This window comes from Paramormyrops kingsleyae, chromosome 5, assembly GCF_048594095.1.
Source record: "Paramormyrops kingsleyae isolate MSU_618 chromosome 5, PKINGS_0.4, whole genome shotgun sequence".
NCBI lineage: Eukaryota > Metazoa > Chordata > Actinopteri > Osteoglossiformes > Mormyridae > Paramormyrops > Paramormyrops kingsleyae.
This window is the reverse complement of record NC_132801.1, coordinates 30,044,101-30,056,630: the sequence shown is the minus strand read 5'-3', so window position 1 is coordinate 30,056,630 and position 12,530 is coordinate 30,044,101. Positions and strand designations below refer to the sequence as shown.

Here is a 12,530-nt window from a genome sequence, read left to right as displayed (position 1 = left end):
TGAGAGAAGTTTCAATCCAGACGGTTCTTTTGTATGGTTCCCTGATGATGGAATGAGCTGCTGAACCACATCCAGTAATCAGACTCTCTCTTCACCTTCAAGAAACACCTCAAAGCCCATCTGTTCCATGACTTTCTCTACTAGTCTGATGCCTCTTTATGTACTCTGTAAATATCGGCTTCTGCATTTACCCTCTAAAAACCCCTATTGGACAACCACTACACTGCATTATATTCATCCCATGGGAACAATATTAAATGTTCTGGCAACCAGTTATAGTCCTTTAACTCGTAACTTGTAATGTGCCACACTGAAGCCTGCTCATCTGGTAAGACCTTCAGTGAAACATTTCTACTTTACTCCCCCCAAACATTTCTGCTTTACCCCAACACCCCCCCCCCCCCCTCCCCCCGCTCCTGTTCTGCCTCCAGGAGGCTGTGCTCAGAGAATACAGTGTGTGCTGCAAAACCTTCCCAGCCAGCCACTTTTCCCTGTATTGTGTACACTAGTGGCCAAAATTGTGGAAACACTTCCAGTTTTTAGAGATCGCAGAACTTTATTCAGCTGTTATGCCAGCTACTTACTTAATCATCCAATGTAAGATATTTGTAAATATTCTTTGTTTATTAACATTAACGCCAATATTCGTGTCGTAATTTTTAAAGTGTAATGCCAAAAATGCTAGGTGTTTCCACAATTTTGGCCACTAGTGCGTATCTTAAAATTATATTAAGAAAAATTAAGTACAAAATTAGCCAGACCTTCAAGGCACAAATGATATGATCTAACAGACGTTTATAAGGCTGTAATGTGTTTGTCTTGGCATAGCTCTTAGAGCACATGGACACCCCTGCATCTTTGCACCCCCCGCCTCCCCTTGTCTCGCATTTCCAACATTGTGCCTCAATGCAGCACACCAGCGCAATGCATTAGTCAACCGAATGTTACAGTGAACATGTTTGGCTGCTTGGTGCAGACTTCTGCTGCTAGCCTATAAAGAGTGTTTCTGGTCACATGATACATTTGGGAACATTTCATTGGATACAAGGCATGTGACCTCATTTGACCTCAAGCATTACTGCATATATGGTGCAGTACTGATTTACCTGTAGCTGATTTAAATACAGTGCATTAGAAACAGAGGTACAGAGAGAGGGGAAGGTAGCTATAGTTTATCCATTACTATAAAAAGAATAAAATACATTACTCCAGATCCAATGTTACTTTGGTCTCCTTTGCATATTTTCCTTTTCCTTGATAATTCAGTTAGAAAAATGGATCCATGAAGACGAATAATTGGAATGATTCCTAATAAAAAAATAATTCAAAGTCAAACTCTACAGAAAGATGAATAAGCTGCAAAGCTTGGCCCATGATCATGTGTACAGTAGGTGTGTGTGTTTTGATTGTCAGAGGTGGTGTGTAAGTGCAGATATAACAGTCCACTACAGAGCAGACGGGATAGATTGTCAAAGAGTATAGCAGAGCTTGTACTACAGTACTGTGTCTGTGAATCATTGTATGTGTTACTGTATTTTAGGTCGGGATGCATGAGTCTGCCTCAGGTTTGAATGCTTGTGGGATCATGCTTGCAGGTCATTTCAGCAGCCATCAGGGGGTGCCAGATGATCATGTTGAAGGCAGACCAGTTCACTCTGGGTTCTCTAAGGGTTCCTGGCCTCTGCTCCCTCGTCTCTCTCTTCGAGAGATTCTACAGAACACAAACGGAAAGTCGCACCTAAGAAGAAAACATACAAAAAAGGAATAAACAAATGGGCCATCGACTTTGCAAAGGTCATGGGTTTGAATCCCAGAGAGCACACATACTGTAAATTTTGACCCTTCCCTCTTATGGAAGTCGCTTTGGATAAAAGAGTCAGATCAAATTAATATATGTAAATATAAAACATGTCCAGGTATCCCAGTGTGACACTACATTAAGGGCCCTGCTCAAGGCCCCAATGATGAAATCATTCCGCAAAACATGGGATTCAAACCGATGACCTTCTGTTGAAGTCCTAACCCATAAAGTCACACACTGCTTACAATTAAGTGATTTGGGTTGGAGAGCTAGGAACAGCAGCTGAAGCGTGAAGCGCCTGTATACATATGCAATTCAATCAACACAAGACTGGCACAAACCTGAGCTTGCTCTCCAGGGTGATCACCTCACAGGACATGACGTCAGCATCCTCCAGGTCCCTCTGCAGCTTCCTGTGATGGGTGTTCACCCTCTGGGCCTCATTCTCAGCCTCCTCCATAACTGACCTGCTTGTGTCCCTGCCTTGAGTCAGCAGGAAGTAAGGTACAGTATGAGACCACTTCAGTGAGGGCTTCCTGAGCAGCAGCTGGTCTGGGATCTCTCCCAGCAGCAGCTCCGCACAATTCAGAGCTTGTGCACCTGTGACACAACCACATGGAATTACTGTGGGAAGATGGCAATCAGACTGATTCTGAATTCTCAGTGACAAAGAGCAGTCAAGCTTCTGGGTTAAACTCATCTCATGAATGAATGTGTGCTGGTACTGAGCACTAGATTCTCTGAGGGAAAGAAATCTCATTAGCTTTGTGCTAACTGTACCAATCAAACCATTATTCAGACAGTTAAACCAGTGGCCTGTACTAGGAAGCGGGGTTACTGGCTTATCGGGATAGCTTGTTGAATTTAAGGTACCACAGTTTAAATGGACTTCATATTCATTCACTTACATTTTGCCCAGACTACCTTAAATCCGACAAGTTACCCCGATAAGCCAGTAACCCCGCTTCCTAGTACCGGCCCCAGGAATAAGAAAGGCAAGTGATTATCTAATACAAACTAAAAACAGGGTGTCTGCAGAAATCCTGATGTGAAATATAAGACTTTATTATACTTTATTTAGACTTTATAAGACTTTATTTAATGTTACTTCAAGTAGGGTTGGGGAACATAATGATAATTATCGCAATATAATTTCCCTCAATATCAATATGATAAATGCCCCATAAAAGTTCAATATAAATTAAGACCAAACATGTTGCTGGCGACACACTTTGAGTCACAAAATGACGTCAAGTGACTCCTTGTCAGGATTGACATTGGAGCACAAGGGCAGGCAGAGCTGTGGAAACACAAACGGGGGTTTTATTGAACAAATAAAAGAATGAAATAGGGCAGGCAGACGACTGACAAAATCTTCAAAACAACGGGGCAACTCCTCCGGAGAGGCGGTACATGGAAAGCAACCCATTCAATAAGGTTAATGCAGCAAGATCCTAAAGGAAAGTCCACAGTGAAATTCAGTCCATGAGAAATCCCTACAGTAATAATCCACACAGAATTAAGAAATGATAGGTAGAATGTGGCAGAATTTTTTCAGCATTGACTAAAATAACCTGTTCGTCTTCCTTTACCTGTCAGTCAGGTGTGAAGTCTCTGACCAATCAGAATCAGTAATTATTAAACAACTACCTGGGAGAACTGAAAACACGGCCTGGATTTGGAATCGAGGTCCAGAGTTGAAGAACCCTGATTTAAGTGATTCTCTCGTTAACACAGGTGAGAGTGTTGATGAGGACAAGGCTGGAGATCACTCTGTCATGCTGATTGAGTTAGAATAGCAGACTAGATGCTTTAAAAGGAGGGTGGTGCTTGAAATCATTGTTCTTCTTCTGTTAACCATGGTTACCTGCAAGGAAACACATGCAGTTGTCATTGCTTTACAGGTGTGAGGGCATCTGCACGCACAGTGAGGTAAAGACTTTTGGCCGTGTTTCAAGAAGGGCAGCAAAGAAGCCACTTCTCTCCAAGAAAAACATCAGGGACAGACTGATATTCTGCAAAAGGTATCTCTTGGGGTTGGACTGCTGAGGACTGGGGTAAAGTCATTTTCTCTGATGAATCTCCTTTCCGATTGTTTGGGGCATCCGGAAAAAAGATTGTCCAGAGAAGAAAAGGTGAGCACTACCATCAGTCCTGTGTCAGTCCAACAGTAAACCATCCTGAGACCATTCATGTGTGGGGTTGCGTCTCAGCCAAGGGAGTGGGCTCACTCATTATTTTGCCTAAAAACACAGCCATGAATAAAGAATGGTACCAAAACATCCTCCGAGAGCAACTTCTCCCAACCACCCAAGAACAGTTTGGTGACGAACAATGCCTTTTCCAGCATGATGGAGCACTGTGCCATAAGGCAAAAATGATAACTTAGTGGCTCGGGAACAAAACACCAACATTTTGGGTCCATGGCCAGGTAACTACTCGGACCTTAATCCCATTGAGAACTTGTGGTCAATTCTCAAGAGGTGGGTGGACAAACAAAAACCAGATCTGTCATTGTATTGTCTGTAGTGTCAAGTTTTGTTTGGTGTTCGTCGCCATTCTACCCTAAATAAACCCCATTCACCCGTAAGCTTGGCTCCACTCGCCTGCTTCCCGGCTCGCCTGCTCCTGATGTCTGACACATGCTCTCATCTTAACTAAATCAAAAACTATAGGATATACTACGAAGTGAGATTTCCATGCACCCTTCAAAATCCATTCTACATTACTTTATCCATCACTCACTCACTCACTCACTCATGCACACACACACACACACACACACACACATACCTGTTTGTTCATCACGCTACTCCGAATGGTACACAATTATTTCTGGAATTTTCCATTGAATTCTTTTAGACCATGGGTAACTGAAATCGTGGAAAGTTAAACCACAGATGTTTATGACCTCAAAAAAATTAAGACCTAATTAATATAAGACTATATAAGACTTTTCAAGGACTTAATTGGTTCAACTCAAATTAAAGAAATTTTAAGATTTTTTACATAAATAAAACTACACAACCAAAAAAAAAAAAAGATAAAATGGACTCTCAGGCTTTGTTAATAAAAAATTATGTTATTTATAATAAACATTTGGCACCAAACAGGGGTGACGGAAGGGCATGGGTGCCCTGACAGATTCAGGTAAAATCATAATCATAATGAACCGTAAAATCATAATACAGTATTATGTAATGTAAAGGGGGGCCCCCAAGGTGACATTTTGTCAGGGCCCAGAATGCCTAGCTACTCCACTGCACAGGGGTATAGAGCGTTATTCGTTCCTTTACAGGCAATACACTACCAACTCAGTATTGCGGAGGCTCCGCTCAGTGATGCGAATGAACCTCGATCGCACACCTGGTGAAAACTAACAGGACATCAGAAAGAAGTTGGACGAAAGATTGCACATAAATAGCTTTTCCATTATCAAAATAATAAAAATGGCTAGCACGTTAAATGGCTAGCACGTTAAATGGCTAGCACGTTTGAAGAATGGCTGACTGAGAAAGTCCAGAAATACTAGCATTTACTGTATGATTTCTCGTTAAAGGTTAAAATGCACGGTAATTTCTTGTCATAGCAGCGCAAATGCGCATAAAATAACATTATGCTGTTACAACAATCGATTGTCACATATAATTTTTAAAGGTGAATGCGTACTTACCAGTTATGTGCATTCCTTGTCATATTTTACTTTAGGTTTATATCTAGAGATAGATGGAAAGTTGTAGGATTCTGCTGGCTATTATAAAATGTCACATTTGCTTTTTCTACGGTTCACCTGCATTGCATGAGAGGCCCAAGGATAAATAAATCAGTACTTTAGCTAAATATTATTTTAAAACAGTAAGGGGAATATTTGACGTTTGCTTTTATCTCAGTTGGTTTCGGAACCAATATGTATGGTTGTCGTTTAGTTGTAGTTTTTATTTTATTTTCGTATCTTATTTTATTTCAGTTTATAAAAATGTTTTCATTAACAACTATGGTACACGGATAATCTTAATAAAATTCTTATTAATTCTTATCCATATCAGAATCAGAATCCTTTTTGTTAGCCAAGTAAGTTTGTATACAAGGAATTTGCCTTGATGGTGCATTTCAAAGAACGCTTAGCAAAGGCATTTACAGAGACATAAAAACGCTAGATTAATATTTGGGTAATAGAATAATTATATGATAATTCATTTTAACAGTTGTAGTAATGATGATAATGATATAATTAAATGTGTAATTATGTATGTATGTACACAGTAATTATTTAACTATAAATATAAACAATATGAATATAAACTATGTAAAATATCATTATTTAAAGGCCTCATATAGTACAATTAAGTAGCAGCCAAGTCAACTCTGCAAGAGTGCAATATGTATAAAGAAAGTTTACAGTATGTGTGCATAACGTGTAAGAGTGCAGAATATAATTGTATAGAAAAAGTTTATCAGTGGTTCACTGGTTATACTGGTCAGTAGTTCACTGTAGGTGACAGTTAATTCAACGTCCATTCAGAGACTGGATTGGTTAATGAGAGATGCAGCATGAGGGGTGAAGCTCTTGGCGTGTCTTGTGGTCTTGCTTCTGATTGCCCTGAGTCTTCTTCTGGAGGGTAAGGTTTGAAAGACGTGGTGAGCAGGGTGAGATGGGTCCTCAGTGATTTTGCATACTCTATCCTGACTCTGCTGATGTACAGTGTCTGGAGGGAGATCAGGTTACAGCTGATTATTCACTCTGCTGAGTGGGTGATGTGTTGCAGTCTGGCCTTGTCTCTTTCAGTGGTTGATCAAAACAAGACTATGATGGAGGAGGTGAGGATGGACTCAGTTATTGCAGCGTAAAACTGGACCATCGTAGAATGAGAGAGATGGTGCATTTTTGACTGCCTCAGAAAGTAAATCCTCTCTTTGTGATGGAGGTGATGTTGAGCTGCCATTTCAGGTCGTGGGAAACTGTGGTCCCTAGGAATTTTAACAGTATGACAGTTGAGCCTTGTAGGGTTATGGGTGGGACACTAGGTGGGGGATTTCACCTGAAGTCCACCACCATCTCAACAGCTTTTTGGGCATTAAGCTCTAGGTTGTTTAAACAACACCATGATGTCAATTGCTTGACCTCCTCTCTGCATGCTGACTCGTCGCTGTTCTGAATCAGTCCAATCAGGGTTATGTCATCTGCAAACTTAGTGAGTTTTACAGTGGGGTCCCCTCATGTGCTGTTGATTGTGTACAGAGAGAAGAGCAAAATGGGAAAGCGCACAGTCCTGTGATGGTCCGTGCTTCTGAGAAGCGTTTGCCCATTCTCACGTGTCCTGTGTGTGAGGAAGCTGGTGATCCACATGCATAATGCATCAGGCACACACTTCATAAACATGACTTTTAAGAGGAGCTTGGTCTGGTGTGTTGATGCCAGAAGTATGAACATTAAGGACTGTGGCCGGTCCAGCACTGAGTTGCATGCAGCAAGACAGAGAGAAGATGAAAGGGCAGAAGCAGCCCGACTGGCTACAGTGTTGGGGGCATTCATTCTTATGTAAACAAACGGGTGTAAACATAATTTGCTAATATTGAGATCAGAAAAAGATACTGAAATTAAGTTCAAGTTTATTTATATAGCACATTTACGGACAACCACTTGCTGTCCCAAAGTGCTTTACATGTGATAAAAAAATACGCCGCAACAAACATATGCGGCAAATAAAAAATAAGCAAAGAGTAAAAAGAAAGTGTCATATTACAATTAATCAGTATAACTAAACTATAAATAAATAATAATAAATTAATCAGTATAACTAAACTATAAAATAAATAATAATAGATTAATCAGTATAACTAAACTATAAAATAAATAATAATAGATTAATCAGTATAACTAAACTATAAAATAAATAATAATAGATTCATCAGTATAACTAAACTATAAAATAAATAATAATAAATGTCAAGCACAACTGGAATGAAAAGCCAATTCAAATAAATGTGTCTTAAGTAGAGACTTAAAACTTTCAAGGTTCTGAGCAGCTCTGATATGAAAGGGAAGAGCCGGTATCTGAAGAGCTTAGGCAAGATATGAACCTGACCCTGAGCCACCAAATTTTCCGCCAAATGGAACAGCAACTTCAATATCACACAGCGTATCATTTAGATGTTTTCATTCATTGGCAACATCTTACAGCATTGACGATTTCTTTTTGTGACTGCAGCCCCCCGGTTTCTGAGGCATGGGAATGTGTGCAGCCAGCGTCCAAAGATGTGCTCGGCACAGCAGCACCATCACCGCCTGTGTCGTCCTCGGCACTGGGGGCACCTCTTGTACTATTGTCTGTAAGAATAAACAAAAGTGACACCGCATCTGCGTCCTACTTGTTATTCATAAACATGCAAATAATTCAAACAAGAATGGTAAGAGAAAAACTGCTGACATCGGCGTCCCCCTCCCCTGATAAAAGTGTGAGACCGGGAATTCCGCTGCCTCCGCCTGTGCTGTTAAGACTCTTACGGTGAGCGGCTGGTTTTTTCGCGGCAACTTTAATATTCGACCATTTTAATTTCAGCCACCGTGCGATTTTCGGAGCCAACACTTTTAACTGACTCCGCCAAGCTTTGGCACTCCATCAACTTTCGTTTATTGCTATTGCCACTACTTAAACCACCAAATAATATCACTTTTCTTTTCTCGATTTCTGTTAACATTACCTCCACTTCACACTCGCTGAAATATTTCTTTTCCCCACGTGGTTTATCCATTGTTGTTTAAGAAAAACACAGAACAGTGCGGGTACTTATACAGATTTACATATGCACATATACATAATTATGGGGGGGTGGCTTTTGGCTCTTTCACGTGCGTAAAATTTCACGCTATTTGGGATTTATGAAGGGAATGTGCGTAGATCTGTGATTACACAGAGTTTTGTGCATCTGGATTTTTTGTTACGTATACGCATATCAATAGTTTTGTCCGTACGCCATTTTTTTGTGTGAATTCTAGGCACGTCGTTATACATGAGGTCAATAGCTGGTCCTAGCTCATCCCTGTATATAAGAACCCACTTGCATACAGTTCCTTAGTCCATTCGTTGTTGATTACTGTGTCAGACTATGTATATATTAGTATTTATATTAGCTCTGGTAGTGTTTAGTGTCGCTCGGGTGTTATTGTGTTTGCTGTCCTATTTCCCTGATCTTCACCTCAGTGTCCAAATACTTACTCCCTGTCTGAAAGCCCATCTCAGACTTCAGAGAAATCTGGTCACTAAGCATTTCTCCTATTATATGTAGATTCACTCATGCTCCCCAATAAACCACAATCCCCTTGCGGCACCTCTGATCGCCACGCGTCAGGCCCGGTTCTGAGGCCCTGCTACCATCCTTTGCAGAGCCGCCCAGGAACATGCAGGACAGGGGGGTGTCCCTCGAGGGTCTGGTGATTATTACAAGCATCACTTTGGCCTTGACAGTGCAGGCAATATGCAGTAGTCTCAATTGCCTGTTCATTTTCTGTTTATGGAACAACCAGAAAAACACGATTCATCTCTATAATCTTTTAAAAACACAGTAGGACCAAATCTCAAAGGAATCAAATTTCACTAAGGTCTCTTTCTAGATTAATCTCAAATTCTTGTGGAAAGTGAGTCTCTTCGAAGTCACTGAAATGAGCACTTACCCATCTGGGTAACCTTAAGGATGGGAAAAAAAGCAAGATATCAAAGGATACCAAACTGCCCAATGTTAAACCTTCGGCTCCAAGCTCTTGTTTTTCTTAGCCTTTTCAAATTGCCATGGCCACATACGTACCTTGTCCCTGAGGCTGAGATTGTTAAACCATTCTAAAAGTTTCATTGCCAGAACCAGGGGGCCGGAGGAAGCTCCTGTGTGTGAGCAGGAAGTACTCGATAGACGTGGGTTCCACCACCAAATGCTCCTCCATAAGATGCATGGTTAGTTGTCCAGGCCTCCCCTGGGAACGAGCCACAGAGGCAGATGGGTCACAATGCTTATAAAGGGAAGTTAGCAGCATTGCTGTGCAGAGGATGCAGCTGTGGTGTCAGACGGAAATGAAGTACACATGGATTACGACAGAGATCCTGATTATGGGTAACGGCAAGTGGAAATTTAAAATAAACTACCTTTCCCCCCCACTAAAGACCTAGAATTGAACATCACATGATAGGAGCAGCGTCCAAGTATTCTAAAATAACTTTTGATCTGAAATTGAATGAAAAATCATGTTTTTTATCAATAAAAATAAAACAGACTTTAGTTCAGTTTTACTTTCTCTAACAATTACACTACCAGGAATTTCAGGATCATAGACATGTCATGTCTCAGCTCCTACTGGCAGACACTATCCAACTGTTGAAAAGAGACCTTTTCTTGATGCAAGTATGGCCCTACAGAGAGAAAACCGTCTTCATCCCACATATAATCAAGTCACAGTCCTGTCCTAGGAAGCTGGAAGGGCCCCTGAGTGCTTTCATGGGGCCCAAAATCTTCTACTAACGCCTCAGTTTCCGTCTCAAAACTTTTGCAGAAATGTAGCAACACTGGATAGGTGACAGGACTTAGAAATAATGACAATAGTAATCAAGATAAGATTTAAGGACCAGGATAAGGCGGGTGGACATTTTACTTGGAAAGGACAGACACTTTAGGCTGGGAATCAGGCAAAAGTATTAAATGTATCGATGAAAAATCTCACCCTAATAAGAATGTGGCCCTCTCTGGTGCTGGGGTGCTCCAGCTTGTGGTGCTCCTTCTCCATGACCATCTTGCTGATCTCCTCCACCTTCTGCATGTTCTCCTACAGTTGGATCATCAAGATGTGTATCGCATCACCTCAGAGATGGAGATGCACATCTCTAACTATAGGTTTCATTGTTTTAAACATCAGTCCATCGACTTTATGTTCTTCCCAGATAGCAATTGATTGCGGGCCGGATAGACCTGCGAGTCTGCAGATCTGCTTTACAGTCAGTTACGTCTTGCGGCGCTGTGCAGATTACGGCTCCAAGCATAAGCGGCCTTCACGCTCATCTTTCGTAGTCGACGTGAGTTCGGCACATGAGTCCGCATGAGCTGGCTGAGCTGATGCGCGCGCTGTCATTTTAAAATGGGAGGTGGGGAGCGGTGTGAGGGGAGCCGTTAGTCAGTCCGTCAAAGTTACTGTTCACGGTAAGTCAGCTCTATAGTTTCTCCGGACCAGCAGTTTAACATGTAATTGCTATATTTCTTAAATATGTCATGAAATGTTTTGAAACTAATTTTAAAACACTACATCTTTTAAGATCCCTTTCCAGATCCTTGCACAGGATACACACACACATAAAACTACATTTCAGATTTTGATTTCTGCCTCTGGTGATAAAGCTTTTCCATCCTGCACCTTTGGGTTTGCCTGGATATAGAATCATATGAATGCCATTATAAAGAATAAATCTGTAAAAGAATAAGAGAATAAATGCGGAATAAAAAGGTAAAGTGCAAATTAAAATGAAAGAAAAAGAATATAAATGGTTTTCTTTATTGCTTTTCTCGGAGAGCCAAGCTGTCAGTCAGCTGGCACCTGCCAGAATCGGCTGGAAGCAGCGTGTAGATTCGGGTAGATTCAGGCTCATGTCCGCCGTGTATCCGTTTTGCGGATCCGGATCGAGGGTATCGCTTTTGGCAAAGTGATGTCACGCTGCAATGCATTATGCGCATTTAACTGTAATGAAAATGCTTCAGTTTAAGATACCAAGTGAGTTCGAAGAGTGTGTGAATGCTTTGAATTGTGCAATACAATCAAACTGATACAAGTTTTCATTATTATTATTATTATTATTATTATTATTATTATTATTGCATTATTATATCTTATTTTTTTCCTTTGTTGTTTCGCCAAATTATTTAATTCATGGAACTATAATGTGTAAGACATCTTTTTCTGTTTTAGTAAATATGAGAGAAACGAATTTTGGGTGTTCCGCCCTCTAGTGGTGGCGCGTGTTTCTTTATCAACGGGAAAATATATGTTACGCACTCAGTTGACAAAACGTGAACGACTTTAGTTGTTTACCGTATGTACTCCTGAAGAAAATATACATAACGAGTTTTTGTTATACTTTCAGTAATTGTGCATTTTACTTTACATTGTATTGTTACTTTTCATAATTATGGCTATATCAGATCAATATAAAGTACCAGGTTTAATAAATTATAATGAGTTCGGCTAAATCTCCACCCACCTGCCTGGGTCCTTTATATTATGCGAAATACGGTAAGAAGTAATGGCTGTAATCTCGCGATGACTTCTTTTCATGTTGCCGAAGAGGAGGGAGATCCGAGCGGGTCTAGAGGCGCCAGGTAGACGAGTTTTTGCTGTCCCATGCATACTTATGTGGTGTATGTGTTAAGTTTCTGCAATGATCATATATTTATGTATTTCTTTTTGCATAATGTACTTCTCCATGTTGTTTCTCGGATCATATACATTTCGTGGCTATTTGTAGCATTTATTGATACGTACAGCTGTTGATCGTAAGCTAGCGAGTTCGGCTAACAGTTCACAAGGTTAATAGATGCTGATAGATGAGTGGTTTTGCGGACAGAAGCTGATAGATGAGTTTCTGTATGGAATATAGGACATCACACAACGGTTTGTTTTTTTTATAGCTAGTATGTTTATGTTTGCATAGTTACGTAATACGTTCTAAATTAGCTGTTCAGGGTGAGACGGAACTAC

General features: G+C 40.6%; 1 protein-coding gene and 1 long non-coding RNA gene across 4 annotated transcripts in view; one reads left to right on the top strand and one right to left on the bottom strand.

Annotated features, from left to right (window-relative positions):
• Window positions 1-7,718: 7,718 nt before the first annotated feature.
• Window positions 7,719-10,915, bottom strand: LOC111845485 (uncharacterized). The gene is made up of 4 exons (XR_002838624.2): window positions 10,509-10,915; window positions 9,605-9,767; window positions 9,474-9,486; window positions 7,719-9,307 (listed from the first exon to the last, which is right to left on the bottom strand). It is a non-coding gene; the product is annotated as an uncharacterized lncRNA (long non-coding RNA).
• Window positions 10,868-12,530, top strand: part of mad1l1 (mitotic arrest deficient 1 like 1) — a 136,884-nt gene continuing 135,221 nt past the window's right edge. Inside the window, exon 1 of one of the 3 annotated variants that reach the window (XM_023814933.2) lies at window positions 10,868-10,981. Coding sequence is in view for 2 of the 3 variants with exons in the window: in XM_023814931.2 (XP_023670699.1) it covers window positions 12,093-12,151 (59 nt within the window). In the remaining variant the exon portion in view is untranslated. Of the gene's footprint in view, window positions 10,982-12,089; window positions 12,191-12,530 lie in introns of those variants that run through there. The other 2 variants (XM_023814931.2, XM_023814932.2) reach the window with 2 other exon arrangements.